Genomic DNA, 22,120 nt, shown 5'->3' with positions numbered 1-22,120 from the left:
TCCTATGGCCTTTAATTTTAAGTTTTCCCCAGTTTCTTTAATTTGTATTATAATCTTCCTGGCAGTCAAACCACTGTTGTACTTTATGAAGACAACATGCCAATAACTGCAAGAACCCACAGTTCCACCATAGACTAAAGCATATAAATTAAAGCATAAAGTAAAATTTATTTGTGAGGGAGAAAGTTTTTGCTGAGAAATTTTGTTAAGGCACATTAGCACAAATGAGCAGCAGGCAGATGTTCTGACAAACCACCAGGTACAATAAAAATTGAAAAATTTAGAACCTTGTTACAGCTTACTTGAAGTTAGTATCACCGATAATTAACACTTGAAGGAAGATGTTAGTGGTTAATGCTGTTTTAAGGTGGCAGCACTGTTTCACTTTGGTTTATCTTAACTTCCATTTTTCAAATGTTTTTTTGTTTTTGTTGTTTCCCCTGTGTGTGTGTGTGTGTGTGTGTGTGTGTGTGTGTGTGTGTATTATTGTCATGCACCACTGAATGTAAACTATTACATATTTCAATGAACTCTGTACCAACAGACTTATAATACCACCTCTGACTTGCATAATTCAATCAGATAACATCAAAGGTGAAGTGCATTTGTTGTCCATGAAGAATTCATTGTTTTGTGTCAGTAAAAGAAATTATTAATGCCATCAGTAAAAGCAAAATAACATAGAAAAATTGGCTTCTGATGCAATGAATTGGTTTAAACACTAAAACTTAGCTAAGCTTAAGATACTGGACTAGCATTTAGGAGGACCTGGGTTTGTATCCTCCTATGGCCTTTAATTTTAAGTTTTCCCCGGTTTCTTTAATTGTTCACAGAAATTTTTGGGACTGTTCATTTGAAAAGCTCATGGCCGCGTCCATCTCCAGTCTGCGCCAAATTTCAGCTTGTGCTCCATCGCTTATAACTTTATTGCTATTCAAAAGAAAACAGATGTCAGGTGTGAATTTTACTGAACCATTAGTTTAATAAGTCATGGCTGCAAAATACTGACACAAATATTTACATCAGAATGGAAAAACTGTTATAAAATCACCTCAGGCAATATTGGTTTGGGTCTAAAATGTAGGAACTTGCAAGACAATACTGACCCTACAATTTACCTTAGAAGGTAGACTGCAAGAAGGCAAACCTACATTTACAGCATTTTAACATTAAGAGAACATTGAGACGTTAGACAACATTAACCAAGAGATGAATACACTAAGCAGATTCAGAAGGATGTAGGTTGCAGTAGGTACTGGGAGATGAAGAAGCTTGCACAGGATAGAGTAGCATGGAGAGCTGCATCAAACCAGTCTCAGGACTGAAGACCACAACAACAACAACAACATTAAGAGAAAGCTTTAGACAATGTTGACTGCAGTACACTCTTTGATGTGCTTTCAACAATGTTGACTGCAGTATACACTTTGAAATTTTGAAGATGGTTGGGCTAAAATACAGAAGTGAAAAGTTATCTACAACTTGTGCAGTAGCTAGACTGTAGTTACAGGAGGTAAAGGACATGAAAGGGAAGCAGTAGTTTTGAAAAGAGTGGAACAAGGTTGTAGACTATCATGATATTTTTCAATATGTATAATGAGCAAGCAGTACAGCCAACCAGGAATAAACTTGGAAAGGAAATTAACATTCAGGGAGAGGAATTAAAAATTTTGAGGTATGCTGATAATGTTATATTTCCCTCAGAGACAATGAAGGACTTGGAAGAGCAGTTGAGCTGCATGAATTGGCTTCTTCTCAAATAGAAGATACACACAAGAACACACACAAACACACACACACACTCATTCTCACAGCATAGATACACACTTGACCCCTGTCTCTGGCCAAACTGTGGACAGCAACTGCACATGATGGTAGCAGGAACCTGGCATAAGTGGTGGGCCTAAGGACAAGGAATGGGCAGACAGCAGGAGGGATAACAGAGTAGGGGTGAGCCAACATGTAGTGCTGCTTGTGGTACCATGCAGAGATGTGTTAGGGACAGGGTAGGGCTGCTAGGTGTGTCAGTATATTTGGGGGATGGGCGGGAGAGAAGTACAGAAGGGGAACAAGAATGGTGGGTGCATTGGCAGAATAGATGGTTTTGTAGTGCTGGAGTGGGAGTAGGGAAGGGGGCAGGTAGGTGGAGTGCAGGGACTAGTGAAGGTTGAGGCCGAGGAAGTTATGGGGATGTTGGATGTATTGCAGGGAGATTTCCCACTTCTGCAGTTCAGAAAATCTGGCATTGGTAGGAAGGATGTAGATGACACAGGCTGTGAAGCAGTCATTGAAATGTGGCACATGATGTTGGGCAGTATGTTCAGTAACTGGGTGATCCAGCTGTTTCTTGGTCACAGTTTGTTGGTGGCCATTCATTCGGAGTGATAGCCGGTTATTAGTTGTCATGCCAATGTAGAAAGCAACACACTGGTTGCAGCTCAGTTATTAGATCACATGACTGCTTTCATAGGTGGCCTTGCCTTTGATGGAATAGGAAATGCGTGTGACAGACTGGAGTTAGTGGTGCTGGGAGGATGTACAAGACAGATCTTGTATGTAGATCTGTTACAGGGATATGAACCAGGAGGCAGTAGGGTTGGGAGCAGGGATGGAGTAGGGATGGAAAAGGATATTCCATAGGTTTGGTGGGATGTGGAACGCCATTGTGGGAGAGGTGGGAAGGAAAGTGAATAGATTGCTGCTACAATCAAATGCAACTGCTGTCTGCAGTCTGGCCACAGTGGCCAGAGACAGTGGTCATGTTTGAGTGAATTGTGAGAATGTATGTATGTGTCATTTTAGAAGAAGGCCTTTTGGCCAAAAGCTTAGCTGTACAGCAGTCTTTTCATCACACCTGTCTCCAACTCAACATCTCCTCTATATAGTGAGTAACAATCTATCCTTCTCATAATATTGTTTTTATTCCATCCTGAACTTTCCATTGTCTCAGCATTAACAAATTTAAGACAAGATTAGCTGAAACAAATCTGTTATAATGGAAACTAATTGTAAAATATTCTATGTTAAACTTAAATAATAGTTGTTTGTCATTTTTCAGATGAAAACTCAATTCTTTCTTTGTCTCATGAAATAAACAGCATTTGATTGTTATGTATCTAGATTTTTCCAGTCTAAAAGATATAAAACATTAAAGGTCTCCATATTAGCTCTTAATAGTTTACTCTAGTGTTACTTCAAATCCACCAGACATAGGGCACATATATATGGATATTATTCAGACAGATAGAGAATGAATAATAAAAAAATATTCAAATGTGATAACCAACCATTACTTGTTTTAAAAACACAGTTTTTATATTTGACTTGGCTTTGCCTGTGGATGGAGTTTTAATTCTATAACTGAGACTTTGTTCAAAGATGTGATAAATGTATTTATTTTTCACTCATTATTTCACCTATCTTCCTTTCTTCAAAAAACAAAAAACAAAAAAAGAATCAAACTTATATGATCCACCTATAGTGTGTTTAGCAGTAATTATAATAAACTGCTGCAAAGCAATTTACTATGTAATCCTGAAACTACATATTTCTTTGCATCATGTCGGATGTTGATTCTTCTAATATCCACTTTTTGCAAGATGTCCTTGCCTTTTGTTGATGAAATTGAGTAATTTATTGTTCATAAGTCACAGGCTTTGAACATGCCTTTTACTGTGTTTTTTATTTTTCTAATTTCCAGCATTATAGTCAAATAAAGTTCTCATCTTTTGTGAAACATAACGTAGGACAGAATACTATAAATGTATCCAAACTCTGAGGATATGTGGAACAGTTTACTGTCAAGAAAATTTTTGGATTGTAGAGCGATGGCTTACATGTAGGCCTAACAGTAGCCTCTCCTGTCTGATGGGAAAGTTTGTCATGAAATTCAAACCATTTAATTTCCACAGACAACACTGTCCACTTTTTCAAGACAATAGTAATCCATTGGTGGCTTAAATAGAAGGTTTATAACATGAAACATGTTTGTATAATAAAAGTGGAATTTTCTGGTGGCCTTTTCATGTGGAGTTTTGAAGTTCTTGCCCTCAGTACAGGATTCACACTGGTCTGTAGGGACCTATATAATTCCACTCATCATGAAAGATGTCATACATATATGCACCATGTTTTATCTGTAGTAAAGTTCTGTTCAGTTAAATAATTAGCAAGAATAATATTGTCCAATTTGATTTTCAATTAAGTCCATTTGATTAAAAATTGCACCTTGAATAGAAAAGACACATATCCACATCCTCCAAAAATAAATAAATAAATAAATAAATAAATGTATTAGAAATTTAACTGTTTTCAATTTATTATACTGATACTATTCAACTGGTGCAGAAGACTATCTAGTTTTCAAGTAAAATTGGTAATTTAAATGCCTACATATATTTTTGCTATAAGACACAGTACTATAGTTATTGTGGATCAGTCGACCGATATGACAAGCAAATTAATTGTTTTACATGTTACACAACTGTAGAATATTGTCTGACAAACCAGTTCCTTCCACAGTTTATAAATGCAACACACAATTTGGACCCACCTTTGAGGTTTCATTAGTGTGCCAACACCCAATGCAAACAGGCTGAATATCACTTTATACCATCAAAACTTCAATATAGTTAATGACACAGTTAATTGTTGAGTTTGCCACTACTGGGCCTCAGCTTCTCTGATGTAAACACACACACACACACACACACACACACACACACACACACACACACACACACACACACACACACAAATACAAAGTCATATATGATTTATAATAAGAAAGCTTTTGTCAGTTCATACTCATGCACACAAAACTTTTTCCAGTCAGCTCATAAGACAAATATACACTGTCTCCATACACTGTGAGTTGTTAATGTCAAGAGTTGCATTGATGAAGAAGCCTAGCACTCTGTACAAATGAAATTTACATACAATAACAAAACAAATGTGAGTAATGAGTCAGTATTTACACAGCCAAGTCAGTTTATGATTCAAATTTTAGAATGATAAACACTGAAATAAATTTAACCTAAATTTATCCATGTTTCATGGAATTGACTGAGGTCAGCAACTCTGTTATAAATTTATGAAATAACTTATAAAATAACTTTTACTGCTTCAGTCACTTTTTACTAATGTTTATTAGTACAACACATTTCAGCAGAATGTTGCCATCATCAGGTGCTTTACAGATACACATTAATTGGTCTGAATTGTAATGAGTGTTATTTGCTGGGTGAGCCAGTGAGGTTATATACCAGAATTTAACCATTTTGCTGGAAATTTATTGTCTGGAGCACAGAGCACAATAAGAAACACACCATCAGCACATAACACTTTCATATTCACATGTTTACCTTCCATAGGCTCTTAATACTTTGTCTTTGGAATGTAAACATCTGGATGTAAATGTGTTAAATGGTGATGGTGTTTTACTTACTGAGTTTGTGTGCCAGACTAATAAATTTCTATGAAAAATGGTTAAATTTCAGTGTATAACCTCACTTGCCACCCAGCAAATAATCCTCCTCACATTCCAGATCAATGTGCATGTAACGGTAAAGCACTTAGAGCAGCAGGCAGCTAAAACATGTCGTGCTGATAAATAATAGTAAAACGTGACTGAAGCAGTAAAAATTATTGCGTGAGTTGTAATATGTAAGACTGAAAATGTAAAAGCCAATAACTATGTCCAGCAGAGGAGTACACCTGTAATTTTTGTTCACTTATCTGGCAACTCCTACCATGTTGACTACATCCCAGAGGACTACATTGGTGAGTGGTATAACAGGCAAATGACAAGTGTGGTGGTTCTTATGACATTGGGCACAGTATACTAACCTGATTCCTACAGATTAAGGGCACTGTGAACAGAATCCTCCATATCATCAAGGTCTTAATATGTGAGGTATTATCCCTCTATCAGGCACTAAAAATTGGAAAATCAGTTAAGGAATGTGAACATTTTGTTTTTAAATAAGACAGACAAGAAAATGATAACACTGAGGAAGAAGTTCAGAAGACTGGCATGGATAGGTCAGGAGATAAATCAATGGAATTCAGTCAAGAAGCAAGACGAGTTCCCAGATACATTTGAGCAAACTGCGATTACTCCATATTATGCCAAAGTTATTAAAAATGTATTTAATTTACTTAAATGCAATGATTCTCACTGTCAATATCTCAAGTGAATTACTAAATCCTTGTTCTCCATATATATGTAAAATTTTCAGTTATATGTGCAGTGTACCATGGTCACAGGGAATATTTACACATAGACTAAAATATGTTAATCAGACTTCTCTGCTACCAACCAGTCCCACAAATTATTTACCTTCATCTTGAAGATAGCAGGAAAGACTATATATGCAAGAACTATAACACATGTTGAAGCAGTACTGACCTGGAAGTCTTGTCACTTTTCTTTGTTGTCTGTTCTCCTGTGATTATTTGATTTAGTGACAAGTTGTTAAATAACCAACACAACACCGCTAAAATTAACTTTGAACTTCTAATATTTATTAACACTAATAACATTGCAATGGCCAGCTTGTATTCAAGCACATATCAAAGGTCAGCACATATCAAAGGTCAGCACTTCACCTAAACTAAGACTGTTTTGGCAGAGTGGCAACATACTAACTGTACAATTTTGCTATCAATTTTTGACTGACAAATAGCACGAGGAAGTTTATTACATAGCAAACTCGACACTTTTACTGTTTAACCGCAACTCTGATGGACTTAGGTACTATACTGAGTCATATATTCTGATAGCCTGGCATGGACTGACTCCCTTGTACATAGTACCTGACTGTACAATCTTAACTAAATAAAATGATGTTCTCTAACTGACAGATAGCAACACAGAGATGTTGGCAGTTTAGCTACTGAAAACAAATTCATTACATAATAGTTACACAGTTAGACACAATGAATGCAAACTAATGATTGAGTGCATCATTGTATGACATGCCTACTTATAGGCATGCATGATATTGAAAATCATAATTTGTTATTACATTTTGAATATTAACAAAACTATAGCAAATTTCTTTAAATGTGAGCTGGACACATAGAAAATGACAAAATTATAAGTACTATTTTATGAGAACATTTTCTATTTATGCAGGGATTCCCAAAGCATGCCAAAAAGTTAAGACAAGGAGAAATTTTCCAGACTGAATAGTTAGAAAAATAAAAAGTTCCTTTTATGTAAGTAGACATGTTAGGAATCAGAACAAGCAGGGCTACAAAACTTTGGTACTGAATTTTGGAAATAATCACAAGTTAAGGGTGCAACATTCTGTGCCATAAAATTTTTGAATATGAATAAATTTTAAAATATGAACTTTCTGAAAAATAGGAAGACATTTATTGGGAAGAGGAGAATCAGGGCTTTCAAATGAACTAACTTAATTTAGAAAGAAACAGCTATTAGCAAACTAAAAATTTCACCTTCACATTTATAGATTCACATTTCTCATCTTCATCTCCTCTTCAGGTATTAGGCAGGAATTGCCTGTTATGATACCCATCTCTGTCTCTTCTCCCGTGGCACTTATAATTTCTTGCCTTTAACGGAAGTCTCTCACTCTCCATTCTTTGTAGATGTTTGTTCCATTTTCTTCTTTAATCTCGAATTTTGTCATCCCTAAAGATTTGCATTTCTTCTCTAATATCTTGATTTTTTAGCCTGCCTTCTCTTGTGCAACCTTTAACACCTCTAAGGAATTGCATTTCTTGTTCCTGAATATGGCTTTCTTGCTTCTTGGTAATCACCCATGTCTCACTTCCATAGAGCAGTGTGGGAACTACAACAGTTTTGTAAAATTTAATTTGAGTTTCTTTCCTAGTTTTGTTTTTTAGGTTTCTGTTAATTGTTACACATAAGCGGCTGAATTTACTAAGCTTAATTTCAATATCTCTGCTGTAACGATATGTCATTTCACATCCGAGATAGTTGAAATAGTTTACTTGCTCTAAAATCTTCTGATATATCACTATTTTGGTTCTGATAGGTTCTTTCCCCTTGAAGGCCATTGACTTAGTTTTTTCTTTTGAAATTTCCATATTAAATTTTGCACTTATTTGTTTTAGCAAGTAGATTCCTTTCTGAAGGTCATCTTCCTTATCTGCTAGGGTTACTGCATCACTGGCATATAGTAAATTATTTAAAAGAATGTTCCTGTCTAGGTAGATGCCTTTCATACACCTTGTATGCTGAGTTCAGTAAACTTATTCCTCCATATTTACTGCATAAGCTTTTATCTCTTTTTTTAAAAACTGATATCATTCTAGCTGTTTTCCAGTCTTTGGGAATACTCTTCTACTTCCATCATTTGTTGAAGAGATGTAGCAGTCGTTGGTGTAGCATCCTTCCTACATATTTTAATAATTCAGCATTAATGCCATCTTTTCCTGTTGTTTTTCTGTTTTTAAGTGATGTTAGTGCAGATGTTAATTCGGCAGACTGTATTTCATACAATCCTTTCTCGTCTAGTTGTTCAATTTCAATTTCTTGTGCTGTATGATCATACCACAATTTGCTGTAACGATTTATCCACTGTTCTTCTTCAACACGATCTGTTGGTATCTTCTCTCTTTCTGTTGTGTTTAAGGTTTTTAAAACCTTATATGCCATTTGTTGTCTTCCATGGATATCATGTTTGATATTAGAGGTAAACCTATCCCAATGTTCCTGGTGTGCTTCCCTTACTAAGCATTTAGCATTATTTCTTTTCTCCTTATAGTATTGTTTGTTCTTAATAGTGGGGTTGCTTAAGTATTTTATATATGCATCCTGTTTTTCTTTGACAGCTTCCATTATATCCTCATTCCAAATTTTTAGATCTTTTCTTTTCCGTATTCTTTTCTTTTTATCGAGAGCTTCTCCAGCTACTCTGCATACAGTATTCTTCAGAGTTTGTCATTCTACTTCTATATTGTCTTTAGTTTGAAAGTTTGCTACTTCTTCATTTAATCTTCTTTGGTACAGCTGTCTGTTACTGTCCTCTTCAAGCAAGTATACCTTATAAATGCTTTGATCTTGTTGGTTTGTTATTTGTTTAGTTATTTTCTTCCATTTTGTAAAAAGATCTATTCTGGAGATTAGTAAGAAATGATCTCACCCTATATCTTGTCCTCTATAAACTCTTGTATCCCTTCACATTTATAAACGTTTATAGATGATCACTAAAAATTCTTGAAAGAGAATGTTTCTAGATGAACTAATGATCTTATTGTTACCATTTATTAAGAAACTGCACTGCAAATAACGAAGTTTTGGTAATCTCTGCTCAAATAAGAAATTGAATATTTTGCATAATGTACTTAAGATTTAGAATTGTAGTGAATAGGGCTATCCAGACTTGTTACATCTTGACATCACTCAGAATAAGGTGATTAATAAATTTCAGTTTGCTCTGTGCAGAACAAACCAGTTTTCAATTTAAGAATCAGGCGCTGTACAGTCAACTTTCGACACAGACAATTTGCCTGTTTCACAGGAGAACGAAGATGTGGCGGAGGTTCACTCACGTAAACAACGTCGCATTCGGCCGCAACACTCGCAGCGAAAACAGCAACCACAGAAGCAGGTGTGTTCCGCACTTCCTTCTTGTCCACGTTGTTTCATACAGCATGACAGGGCCACGTGTCCAAAACGTTGGGTCACGTGTAATTCATGTAGGAAAAAAGGCCACATTGCTTCTGTGTGTCAGTCCCCTAAAGTTCCTGTCGACGAGGATGAGGCATTGGACATGGATGTTAACTGTGTGCTTTCTCAAACAAATAAGTTGTTTGTTACTGTTCGTGTTTTGGATAAAGACATTTGCATGCAAGTGGACACTGGCTCTGCAGTAACTCTCATTAATTCTCACACATATTTGGAGTTGGGTTCCCCTCCCTTGTCTCCAGTTACGCGAAATCTGAGAACTTATAATAAACAGAAAATTCCTATCATTGGCCAATTTGATGCTTCCACTGCCTACAAGTCTGTTGTTAGGCCCCTCACGTTTTATGTGGTGGATCATGTGGGCACTGAAAACCTGTTCGGTTATGATGCTTTCCAGTTGTTCGGGTTCTCCATTGATGATGATGTGCACCTCATATCTGAGGATATTCCATATCAACAGCTGGATGGATTGTGTTCTGAATTTTCGTCCGTGTTCTCTGCTGGTCTGGGTCGTGCCAAGAATTTTGAAGCCCACATTACTCTTAAACCTACAGCTCGCCCTAAGTTTTTCCGGGCACCCCCTATTCCTGTGGCATTGCATGCACCTGTCAAGGCTGAGATAGGCAGGTTAACAGCTTCAGGGATTCTCGTTCCTGTTACCTCCTGCGAATGGGCATCGTCAATCATGGTGGTTTCTAAACCAAACGGGAGTCTGTGATTGTGTGGTGATTTTAAAGCCACTGTCAACACTCAGAGCCTCATTGACACTTATCCTGTTCACCGTCCTGAGGAGTTATTTACCAAGCTCACTGGGGGCCAGTTCTTTTCCAAACTTGACTTATCGGAGGTGTATCGTCACAGACAATGGCCCTCAGTTCTCTTCACAGGCCTTCCGTGATTTTTGTACTGGACAAGGGATTCATCATGTTACAGCACCGCCCTTCCATCCGCAATCAAATGGGGAGATCGAGCGCCTTGTCCGCACTTTCAAAAGGCAGATGAAAAAATTCCCTAGTGGTTTTTCCACAGATGACGCTCTGCTGCAATTTCTGAGTTCTTATCACTTCACGCCTCTGGGTGATCGCAGCCCTGCTGAACTCTTGCATGGCCGCCAACCACGCACTCTACTGCACCTGCTTCACCCTGTCAGGCCTTGTGCTGTGTGCCCTAGTGCGGGAAAATACTCAGTGGGCGCTGACATGTGGGCACGAGGGTATGGATCTCGCCCTAAATGGATTCCAGGGGTGGTCAAGGCTCTTCACGGCCGCCGGCATGGTTGTTCGCCATTATGACCAGATGCGCCCACGAGTGGTGGCCATGCCGGTGCCACCGCCCCTTCCTTCGCCTCCGCCAGCCCGAGAAGCCAGTCATGTCACTGCTGCCGATCTACCGATCTACCGTACGTGTTGATGCAGCCGATGTCGCTACCGCTTCCGCGTACGCCGGAACTGGCCCCAGTCGCGACACCGCCTCCTCCAGGACCCATCTCGCTGGAGCACACCCCCAGGTCCACGACGCCTATGGATGCTGCTCCGGAGTCCAGGAGGCACGTTCCACGCAGGAGCTTCCGTCCTGGACATTTTCGACCATACTCTCGTGTCTCTCCGCAGGATCTTCTCGGGGCCTCACAAGAGGCCATGGATGTCTCCGCACTGTCCATGTCTCCCAGGAAGTGAGTTTTTTTTTCAAGGGGGGAAAAGTGTTGTGACAGTGCCATGACATTTAACAGTGCCGCCACGACAGTACGCACAAACGGCGATAGAGGCGCTCCGCAACTCGGCTGAGCGCGGGAGCGCTACCTAGCTACGAACGGCGCTGGCCGCATGTCACGGCATGGCAGTCGAATAAGAGATACTGAGTTGTTATCATGTAACCAGCTATTGTTTCTAAGTGAGTGTGTTTGAATATCCATGCAATTATTGGTGATTAAAGGTTATAACAGATCTTAAATATCTAAGCTCAGAAACTTTTGTGTTACAGATATCAGATTTTGAAAATGAAACTGTCAAAAAGTTGACTTACTTTTCCTTAGTCCCTTAATGTATTATGGTGTCATATTCTGGTGTAACTCATCATCCAGAAGGAAAGTGCTTGTTACAATGAGGTATATGATAAATATAATGTGTGGTGTCCACTCTAAAACATCTTGCAGACTGCTCTTTAAGCAGTTGTGCATATTAAAAACAGACTCACAAAATACTTACTCCAATATGAAATTTGTTTGTCAACAGTGAATTACAGTGTGAAATCAGTGGTAACAGTCATGAATATAATACTAGAAGGAAAACTAATTTACACTATCCTTCTTTCAGCCTTAGCATGTCACAGAAAAGAGTAAAGCATTCAGCCAGAAAATTCTTTGATCACTTACCAAGTGATATAAGGAATTTAATAAATAGCAAAAGTCATTTCAAGTGCAAAGGAAATCTCTTCTGCTTGACAACTTCTTCTTCTCCACAGAATAATTTATGAATGTGCATTTAAATGGTATTAAATCTGTGAGCTCCTTCACAGACGAGGTGACTAATTCTTGCTTGTGAGGCACCGTTGATCTAGAAGGTGGCTGATTTGAATCTTGGCTGCAGAAAATTTTCACCATCAAGTCCAGCAACAAGATTAGAGGTGATAGTCTAGAATTCCTGCTCAACAGCTATTCTGTCAGTGACCTGGGTTCAGATGCAGAATTCTCATAAAGTGAGGGCATGTTACACCACTAACAATGATTTGTCTGCTAAATATGGTGGCCTATATGTTTGTTTCTGAGGAGGCTATGTACTGGCATCAGGCTTCTCCTTACATCTACATCCTCAACAGCAACAACACAAACATCGCACTGCACTACACAGACAGTCATCACAGTTACCTATACGAAATCAGTTACAGTGAAGGAAATTGTTGGGACAGATGCCGAGTGGCATCAAATGAGAGACTTGCACCAGGCTGCGAGCTACGTGAATAACTGAATTTGGGAGACACTTTCCTATGTATTATTTTTAGTTTCAAAATTATATTGTGCTGCCTTTGTAGATCAGGTAGTGTGATTATCATTAGTGAATATTTGCATCCAGCTAGGTAAATACTGAGCTGGTACCCATGCCCCACCTCAGATACACATTATATAAACACTTAGAAAATGTTCTCACACTTGAACACGTGACTTAACTCAAGACACAGGCAGATGAGGTACACTAATTCTGTCGCAGGACAAGTGGTGGGAGCACGAAGGACATCCAACCACTAACTGTTACTAACATGAGCAAGACCCACATAACAAAGCCAATTACATAGAGGATCAGTAAAAGGTGAGGAAGAAAACAAAAATATTGTAGTACTTCTGTGTATGGATGCATATAACTTAAATTTTTTTGTTTGCAATATAAAGATTTGTTATGTTGAAATGGTTAAAATTCCATTTCACAAGATGTTTTTTGCTAAATTATGACAGAAAATGTGGTCAATATTCTGCCTTACATCATGTGATGTTTTTATTGCAGGTTTGTGCAAGTCATAGGAGGCAGGTGTCTGAAATACTAAGAACATATTCTAATGCATTACACACACCAAGAAGAATGCCTACAAATAAATATCAGTGCAAGAGCAATGTGAAGTTAACATCATTCTTTGCTTTGATTGTTAACTTGCACTTCAGTTTTGCGTATACAAAAGATAACTTTATTGTTGAAGGTGACAAAAATTCACCAGTTGTAAATCAATCACAAAATACAATATGTTCCAAAACTGCAATAGGAGATGATCTGAAACCAAATATTGTCCTGATTATGGCGGATGACCTGGGCTGGGGTGACTTTGGCTCATACTGGCCTCACACAGCTTTGACACCAAATGTTGATGCCATTACCAAGGAAGGAATGAGGTAAATAATTAAAAGGTTACATTAAATCCCTTCAACAAGTAAATTTTCTTGAAAGACAACTGTTTCTTTAGTAATTTTAATTTGAGATAATGTTTAATGTGGCTGATAAGTAATTTCTTACTTCAGTCATTATTATACATTTCAAATGAAGGAAGCTCTGGGTAGACACTTAACATGTCTTCTTTACGGTAAGTAGCAATCTATCTTTCCTCCGTTGTTGTTATTATACACTTCAAATGCATATCCCCTTCAAGATTTATGTAATTCACACCTGTAATGTTTAGAAATAAAATATTGATGGCATTGTGAGATCAGATAACTTTTCATTTGCTTTTGGAAATGATATTATACTGCATGTAATATGGCACCCAACTATTATGCAGTGTTTTGCACTTTCCTTGGGATGTTTTCTCATTTTGCCCTTCATTATCTTTGTGCACTGTCAAACTACAGGATGGTCAAAATCAAACTGGCCCAGATAATACTTCATGCATTTTAAGATAGGCAATCCAACCCTGCACAAGTGTCCACTTCTGGTTGTCAGCACGTTTTTTCAGTGTGTCCAAAGAATTAAAATTATTGGAGCTGCTATACCAGTAATGCTACAGTTAGTGAACACCATAGTGTTAACTAATACTCGTGGGCAGGGATTGTCTGGCTGGTACTGATTCCATGGCACATAAATACCATGTAACTAGTGTTTTTTAAGACAATTACAGGGCTGGGTCAGCAATGTTCTACACAAAAATTTTGGCAGAGAAGCCCTCCTTCTGATTGTTTCAAGCATTAATCTAGATGGCAACCCTCAATTATGAAGTTGAGGATCGAACAAGATGCAAGGTTGAGAATGATCCCAGCTCTTGCATGAAGACAGCATTACTCTTTTAGTATTATTACAAGCCCAGCTTGTGTTCAGTGACACATGTCAGTGTGGATGTCAGAAAATTATGTGCAAGAAAGAACAACCTTATGTTGGTGTGACTGTTGTAGAATCCTTTTACTTCCCTGCACTGTATGCAACATGGTCTAGCACTGAATGCTTTTGGTATTATGTTACTTACATCACTGATAGCCAGAAGTAATCAGCCTGACAAAAGCAGAATCCAGTTTCTGATATTCGCAATGTATTTTGCATAGATGAGCCTGTAAAGTAATGAACAAAATGAACTATATAATCTTTGACATTAGAATACACATGTTATGAATTTTATCATAGTTACATACAAAAGAGCAAGTGTGTGTGTGTGTGTGTGTGTGTGTGTGTGTGTGTGTGCGCGCGCGTGTGTGTGTGTGTGTAAAATTGTATGTTAAAATAATAAATGAAATGAAAGAGTGTGTACAAAAAACAATTAAGATTTTATACGTGCTCTCACTTTTTGTTGGTAAAATTGTTAAAGAGTATTTCAAATTGAGAACCGTATGCATTACGACACATTCATACACAATGTTCAACTGATGAACGTATTTCTGTCTGAAGTAATCATATTACATGCAACAGCAATTCACTCTCCCATATCCTCCACAGTTACTAGAATTTTCCTGTAGACCACATTATTGACTCAACCTCAGAAAAAGGAGGGTAATGATATCAGGTTAGGCAGTTGTGCTGGATACCTCTGAATAGGACTGCTGCTTTCCACCCATTGGTTTGAAAATAAGCATTTTAATGCATCTCTTGCTACTGAATAACTATGGGCTGGACATCCGTCATGTTGGAACTACATCATTTGGCTTCTCATGGGCATATTTTTAATAACAGGAGTAAAGTATTTATCACAAAATGAGTGTAAATTTTCCCGTTTAATGTACCATCAATTAAATAAGAGGTAATCATGTGCTGTCTGACTATACCACACCACACATTCACATTCCAGTGTTGTTGGTCAAACATCTGATGAAGCCAATTTTGTTTTCTGTTTGGTACTATGCAAAAAGATACTGAAAATCACTACTATTTCTGTTGTAGTGTAGGGAAATATGGAATGAGTAATATTTATTTTTATGAAAAATACACAGAACCCTTCTTTAGCTGATACAACCTGGCAAGGGCTGGCATGCAGATTAATTGTAGTACCTGGAAGAAATGTCACTTATGCAGAGCTTCATTGCTAGCAATCTTTCATTGTATTTCTGTTCTTGGGTCAAAACTTCCTCTCTCATGGAGTGGGGCGAGGTAAACAGTGTCTACCTGGGAACCATTCTGCATACAGTTCTGCTGCTCTTGATGCACTTTGATGACATTATCTATAAATTAGGAGCATGTTGATCCATTCTTCATTAGTATATGGCATTGGATTCCTGAAAGTAATTAATGCATTACCAGTGATTTGATTATGTGGATGTTTTACAAGCAACACACAGTTAAGGATTTACAGCATCCCTCATAACAAACATGATCTATGTAGTAAGTGATTCAACTGCACTCAGGTAACTATAGATGGTTCAGTGTGTTCAATGTGTTTTTACTCTGTGATTTTTTGTTAGATCTGCAAAGTCATCATGATCTGCTATTCTAGTGTCAGTAAATAGCATAGTTCAGTTAAAAAAATTGATGCCTGCTCCTTGGTTATTAATTAAGTTGCAAGAAAACATTGTTGTTTGTTCCATGATCCCCTGGTTGCTGTTCATGTAGGTGAAAACAGATTACAAATATCATTAGTATATCAAATGTAATTTGAGGTAAAAAAGTTAGGTGCCTCATTGTGTATGATTTATGGCTATAGAGATATACAGGTAAATCTATAATTTTGTAACTGAAACAGTAAAAATGTTCACAATAAAATTCTTTTCCACTAATGGGTCATAGAGCAATATTTTCACAAATCCATCCTCCATGTTAAGTATGAACCTACCTTTTAATTGAAACTTCCTCGCAGATTAAACTATGTGTCAGACCAGGACTCAAACCTGGGAACTTTCCCTTTCGTGGGCAAGGTCTCTGCCAACTGAGTTACCCAAGTGCAACTCACAACCCATTCTCACAGCTTTCTTTCCACCAGTATCCCACCTCCGACCTTCCAGACTTCACAGAAGTTATCAAGAATAACTTGTAGGATTAGCACTTGCAGAAGAAAGAATAGTGCAAAGATGTGACATGCCCACAGCTTGGGGGCTGTTTCCATAATGAAATTTTTCATTCTGCAGCAGTGTGTGCACTGATATGAAAGTTCCTGGCAGATTAAAACCGTGTGTCAGGCCAGGACTCGAACTGGGACTTTTGCCTTTCACAGGCAAGTGCTGTACCAACTGATCTACCAAGCATGACTCATGACCCATCCTTACAGCTTTACTTCTGCCAGTAGCTCATTTACCACCATATAAACTTCATGGACTTTTCCCTGCAAACTTTTTTTAATGTCCAAGAAAGTTGCACATCATTGCATACTGTGCTTCAGAGTGACATAAGTTCATTCTGACTACATTTTATTTAATTACTCATATTTGAGCCCAATACACTGCCATGTCTGTGTATGAAGTTTCAAATGGTGTGGGGTGAGTCTGAAACTTTCTCTATGACAAATATGATACAAGTATCTGAAACAGGAATATCTGAGTATATTTTGATCATCTTATGCAATATCATACAACTCAAATGGTCTACTGGTGCCATAGCAGAACATCGATGACCACACACAAAATGAAACATTGTGTGTAAAATTTGTTGGAGTCAGTGTGGACGGCGAGCTTACAAAATGTCAACACCTAGGTAGGCTTAACAAGTGTCACATTTTGTCATGTTTTATACAAAGACACATTCCTCAGTCTACTTACTTGGAGATATAGTTGCTACCTTACATTGCTTAATTTCATATCACGTAGTCTTAGAGAACTATCTCATGGGGCAATATAGTTAATTCATTCATTTCACTTACTGGTGAACTACAACCAGGAAGAATTCACTGAATTTAATGGTTAATGAATTGAGCTTAATATACATTGGAATGGTACTAAACTGGTGATGTCACTGTAAATCATTGGTGGTGCATGTTGCAATGAAGTTTCCTACTCTGAAATAGTTTTAGTTGGTGGTCAAACTATTCAATAACACACATAACATCATTGATTTAAGTTGAATATCTTTTCACTTTCATTCACATTGAAGCACACTTCAATGATGACCAGATCACAAACTTTCCTTTATACTAATAATGTTATGAAATTTACCATATAGCGGAGATGCTGAGCCGCAGATAGACATAACAAAAAGACTGTCACAAATAAATATTTCAGCCAGTAAGGCCCACACACGCACACACATACACACAAATGCAACTGCTGTCTCAGGCAACTGTAGCCACACTTTCATAATATTGTTACACTCCATCCCAGATTTTCCATTGTTTGAGATTTATATTAATAACTGTTTGACAGTCAGAATATGTTCTGATCATCCCAATTTCTTTCAAATGAATATTAGTACACCAAGTTAGCTACTGCCCATAATAATGTCTATACAGTGACAATGTCACCAATTAAGAGTCCCATACTGAAGTCAGGCAAAAGCTGAACTTCTTTTTACAGTTTGGACTTTTCGTATTATCAAACCTTTGCACTGAAATATGACTCAAGTTATATCTGAGAACTGTTATTTTTGCACATAATTGCTGTCAGAAGGATTCCCAATCACATTCTTTTATCACATAGATGCCACTGAAATAATTACTGGGTACAAACTTTGTCACTGATACACTTACAAAACGCTCCCTGCTTGGCAGCTACACAAGCCAACATAGAGATGTAAGCTAGGTGATAGCTAATTGCAGTGATGTTAATGCAGATACCACCATGCTACCCAAGTGATAGCTAAGTTTGGACTGCTGACTTTTGTGTGGTAGAGCTATATAAAGACAGGAATATGGAATATTAATGAACTCAGTAATTACATTTTCCTTTACACTGAGGTGACAAAAGTCATGGGATAGTGATGTGCATATGTACAAATGGAGGTAGTATCATGTAAACAAGATATAAAAGAACAGTGCATCATTTGTACTCAGGTGGTTGCTGTGAAAAGGTATCGGACGTTGATTATGGCCGCACAATGAGAATTAACACTCGGAATGCGGAATGGTGACAAGAAATAGAGGAATGGGATATTCCATTTTTGGAATTGTTAGGGAATTCAATATTTCAAGATCTGCAGTGTCTAGAGTGAACTGAGAATACCAAATTTCAGGCATTACCTTTCACCATGGATAACACAGTGGCTGACAGCTTTCACTTAATGACTGAGAGCATCAGTGTTTGTGTAAAGTTGTCGTTGCTAACAGCTTGAAATAACTGCAGTAATCAAAGTGAGATGTATGCCAAACATATCCATTAAGGCAGTGAGATGAAATTTGGCGTTAATGGGTCTTTGCTAACAGTGCAATATCACCTGCAGTGCCTCCCCTGGGCTCATGACCATACTGGTTAGACCTTAGATGACTGGAAAACAGTGGTCTGGTCAGATAAGTCCTGATTTCAGTTGGTGAGAGCTCATGGTAGGGTTCAAATGAGGCACATATACAATGAAGCCATGGACCCAAGTTGTCAACAAGGCACTATGCGAGCTGGTGGTGGCTCCATAATGGTGTGGGATGTGTTTACACACAATGGACTGGGTCCTGGTTACATTCAGCTACTTGGAGACTATTTCAAGATATTCATGGACTTCAAGTTCTGAAACAACAATGGAATTTTTATGGATGACAGTGGGCCTTGTCACCACACCACAATTGTTTGCGACTGGCTTGAAGGACTTTTTTACAATTTGAGCAAATGATTTGGCCACTGATATCACCTGACATGAATCAAATTGAAAATTTATGGGACATAATCGAGAGATCAGTTGGTGCACAAAATCCTATACTGGCAACACCTTCACAATTATGGTCGGCCATAGAGGCAGCATGGCTCAATATTTCTGTAGTGGACTTCCAACTACTTGTTGAGTCCATGGCAAGTTGAGTGGCCACTCTATGCTGCCAAAAGGAGGTCTGACCTGACATTAGGATGTATCCCAAGACTTTTGTCACCTAAGTGTATAATAATGTAAATGTCAAATTTATTAGAGTTGTTTCTTGGTTATTCAAGTAGGATTTTGTTTAACTGTATGGTAGTTAATTATGAAAATATAAAAGTCAGCTGTACTGTTTGGTTGACACACTGTGTAACTATGTGGTGGTTTACTGATTTTCGTGTAAACTTCTCAGGTTAGTAATTTCCCTATTTCATTCAGTTTCTTAATTAGTGACTTATTCAGATAATCAGATGTACTATCTGGGTCCAAAAAAATTAGGCTAACAAAAATATGTCAAATCTGGGAAATAAATAAGCTTAAGATAAGGAAAGGGCAACCAGTTGTCTATAGCGGACTACTGTGTGATACACAGAAACTCATAACAGAAAACTTTTCACTCTAGCTTACAGGCTCCTGTCCTTTTTTGTAGTAAAAGTATACATATTCGCACCCAACATCACATGAACACTCAAATGTACTCTCCCCATATGTGGTGAGATTCATTACTGACTACTGATTATTGCGAGCAGTTGCATTGACAGATGGCAGTGAGGAGGGTCTAGGGAAGGACACACAAAAGGAGGAGGGGTAGCAGGATAGTGTGAAGCAGGTCTGTGAACACATGAATCAGTGGCTGCACAACAAGACAAAAGGAGTTCAGACTGTAGAGCTGTGAGGTAGAGAAGAGGAGAGGGAGAGGGCAGAAGGGAGGACAGGAAAGAAAAGAAAGGTGGAAATAAATGGGGAGACAGGGAGGGGAAAGGGACGGAAAAGGGGGGGAGAGGAAGGGGGGACAAGAGGAGGTGTAGACAGAAAAGAGAAGCAAAAAGAGCTGAGGCTGTGGGTAACAGGTTACCAGAAGTTTAGGCTTGGTGGAGTGCGAGAGCGCAGAATATGTTGAAGAGACAATTTCAACATGGATATCTCAGAGAAACTTGTGCTAGAAAATAACCTTGTTAATGCAAAGAGCAAAATTAGAGCTATTGACTGAGCTGGGTCTTTTTGAGGGTAATCGGTTATTACTCCACAAAATTTTCACTATCACCTGGTGTGGGAACAATTTCAATTACAGATTTATCTTTAAAAGAAGTGTTTTTTGGACAACTAACTCCACCATTCGGAGTAGCAGCACTGAAATGATCTAGTGAACTACAAAATTTAATAAGCTACTAGTTAACAGGAATTTCAAAATTTCAAATAAATGAGGTACATCTGTTATCAGTTTAGTAATTTAAAAAATTGTTATTTAAAGGAATACAATCATAATAATAATTCTACCTTGCTACATTTATGATACCCCTGTCTACACCACTGAATTAACAGAAAGTTATTGAAAATAATTAACCAGATATTCCAATACAGAACAACCAGTAGTTCTGCATTTACATTTTGTAATTTCAGTTTTAGAAATGAATGACAAATATGACTACCAAATTTTCATAGAACACAAATTTACGATAGTGCATATGCATATGAATCTGAAGTTGGTCATCACTGTACATTACAAAAATACAGATTTGTAAATGTGCAAAAATGATTTTACATTTTCTTGAGTAAATTCTTTTGATACACATTTTTAAACAATTTTTTTAAGTATTTCAAAAATTTTTGATTGCTATAACACTGTCCATTTTAACTTTGAAATGCATTGTACACAGGACAGATAACACCATTTAACATAGTCTTTAGCTACTGTGAAGCACTGAACATGAAAATTCTCTTTATTATACTTTTTTTATTTACTGCACTGCATAGTTCGGGAAAGAACATTATTCTTATCTTAGCCTGATCTCTGGCATCTATTAGTCCATTTCATTGGCACTGCTACTCTTTCTCTGTGACGAAGTTTCCAACCATGTGATGCTCAAGGCATATACTGCACATTTGCACCTGGTGGTCAAAATAGGACCTACTTTTTTCCCAGTGTAGATCAGTTTATAATGAATTCTACTCTGTAAATGATGAAAGTCTATGTGAATGCAGCTTGCCGCTAACTTGGTGAAATGTTTTGTCTGTATAGAAGTGTATCTGTCGCCTTTATCGCTCTTTCACCCTCACACATAAATCGGTACAATAAAGTCAGGGCTTCGTGTTTTCTTATTAGGCTGATCCGTGAAAAGACAGACAAACAATTATGCTAATGGAGGATTCTGAGTAATTTCTCGAATTTCATTCGCTCTCTCTATCTCTCTCTCTCTCACTCTCTCTCTGTCCTTTATCTGTGTACAGTTTAACTATATTATTTACGTGAAATCAGCCTAGTAGAATCTCTGGTGGAGCCCTTCGTCTTAATATTCAGCGGCTGGCTTGGTAGAAAAGATCTTTACATTTGTTATTATTATTAAGTGCTGCATTCAGTTGGGAAAATCGATCGTTTGAACAATTCGTTCAGTTTACGACAGATCTAAAATATCAGATGTGGACGAAGCCTTTTTGGACGATTTCAAAAAACTCAGAGATTGCAGGCTCTCTTCGTCACAGCTGAAACTTCCCAATTAATTACAGGGCCCAGACAATCATCAATGATTCAGACAGAGAACTCATTCGTCATTCACTCTAGAAT

The 22,120-nt window shown here is 37.7% G+C and overlaps 1 protein-coding gene across 4 annotated transcripts in view; it reads left to right on the top strand.

Moving 5' to 3' along the window:
- LOC126457716 (arylsulfatase G-like) overlaps positions 1-22,120 on the top strand; it is a 125,269-nt gene that overhangs the window by 20,313 nt on the left and 82,836 nt on the right. For 3 of the 4 annotated variants that reach the window (XR_007585513.1, XM_050094252.1, XM_050094251.1), the window contains exon 2: positions 13,177-13,556. Coding sequence is in view for 3 of the 4 variants with exons in the window: in XM_050094251.1 (XP_049950208.1) it covers positions 13,177-13,556 (380 nt within the window). In the remaining variant the exon portion in view is untranslated. Of the gene's footprint in view, positions 1-9,550; positions 9,606-13,176; positions 13,557-22,120 lie in introns of those variants that run through there. The other variant, XM_050094253.1, reaches the window with a different exon arrangement.

Source organism: Schistocerca serialis, chromosome 2 (genome assembly GCF_023864345.2).
Source record: "Schistocerca serialis cubense isolate TAMUIC-IGC-003099 chromosome 2, iqSchSeri2.2, whole genome shotgun sequence".
Classification (NCBI taxonomy): Eukaryota; Metazoa; Arthropoda; class Insecta; order Orthoptera; family Acrididae; genus Schistocerca; species Schistocerca serialis.
The sequence above is the reverse complement of the archived record's forward strand: the minus strand, read 5'-3'. Positions and strand labels throughout refer to the sequence as shown.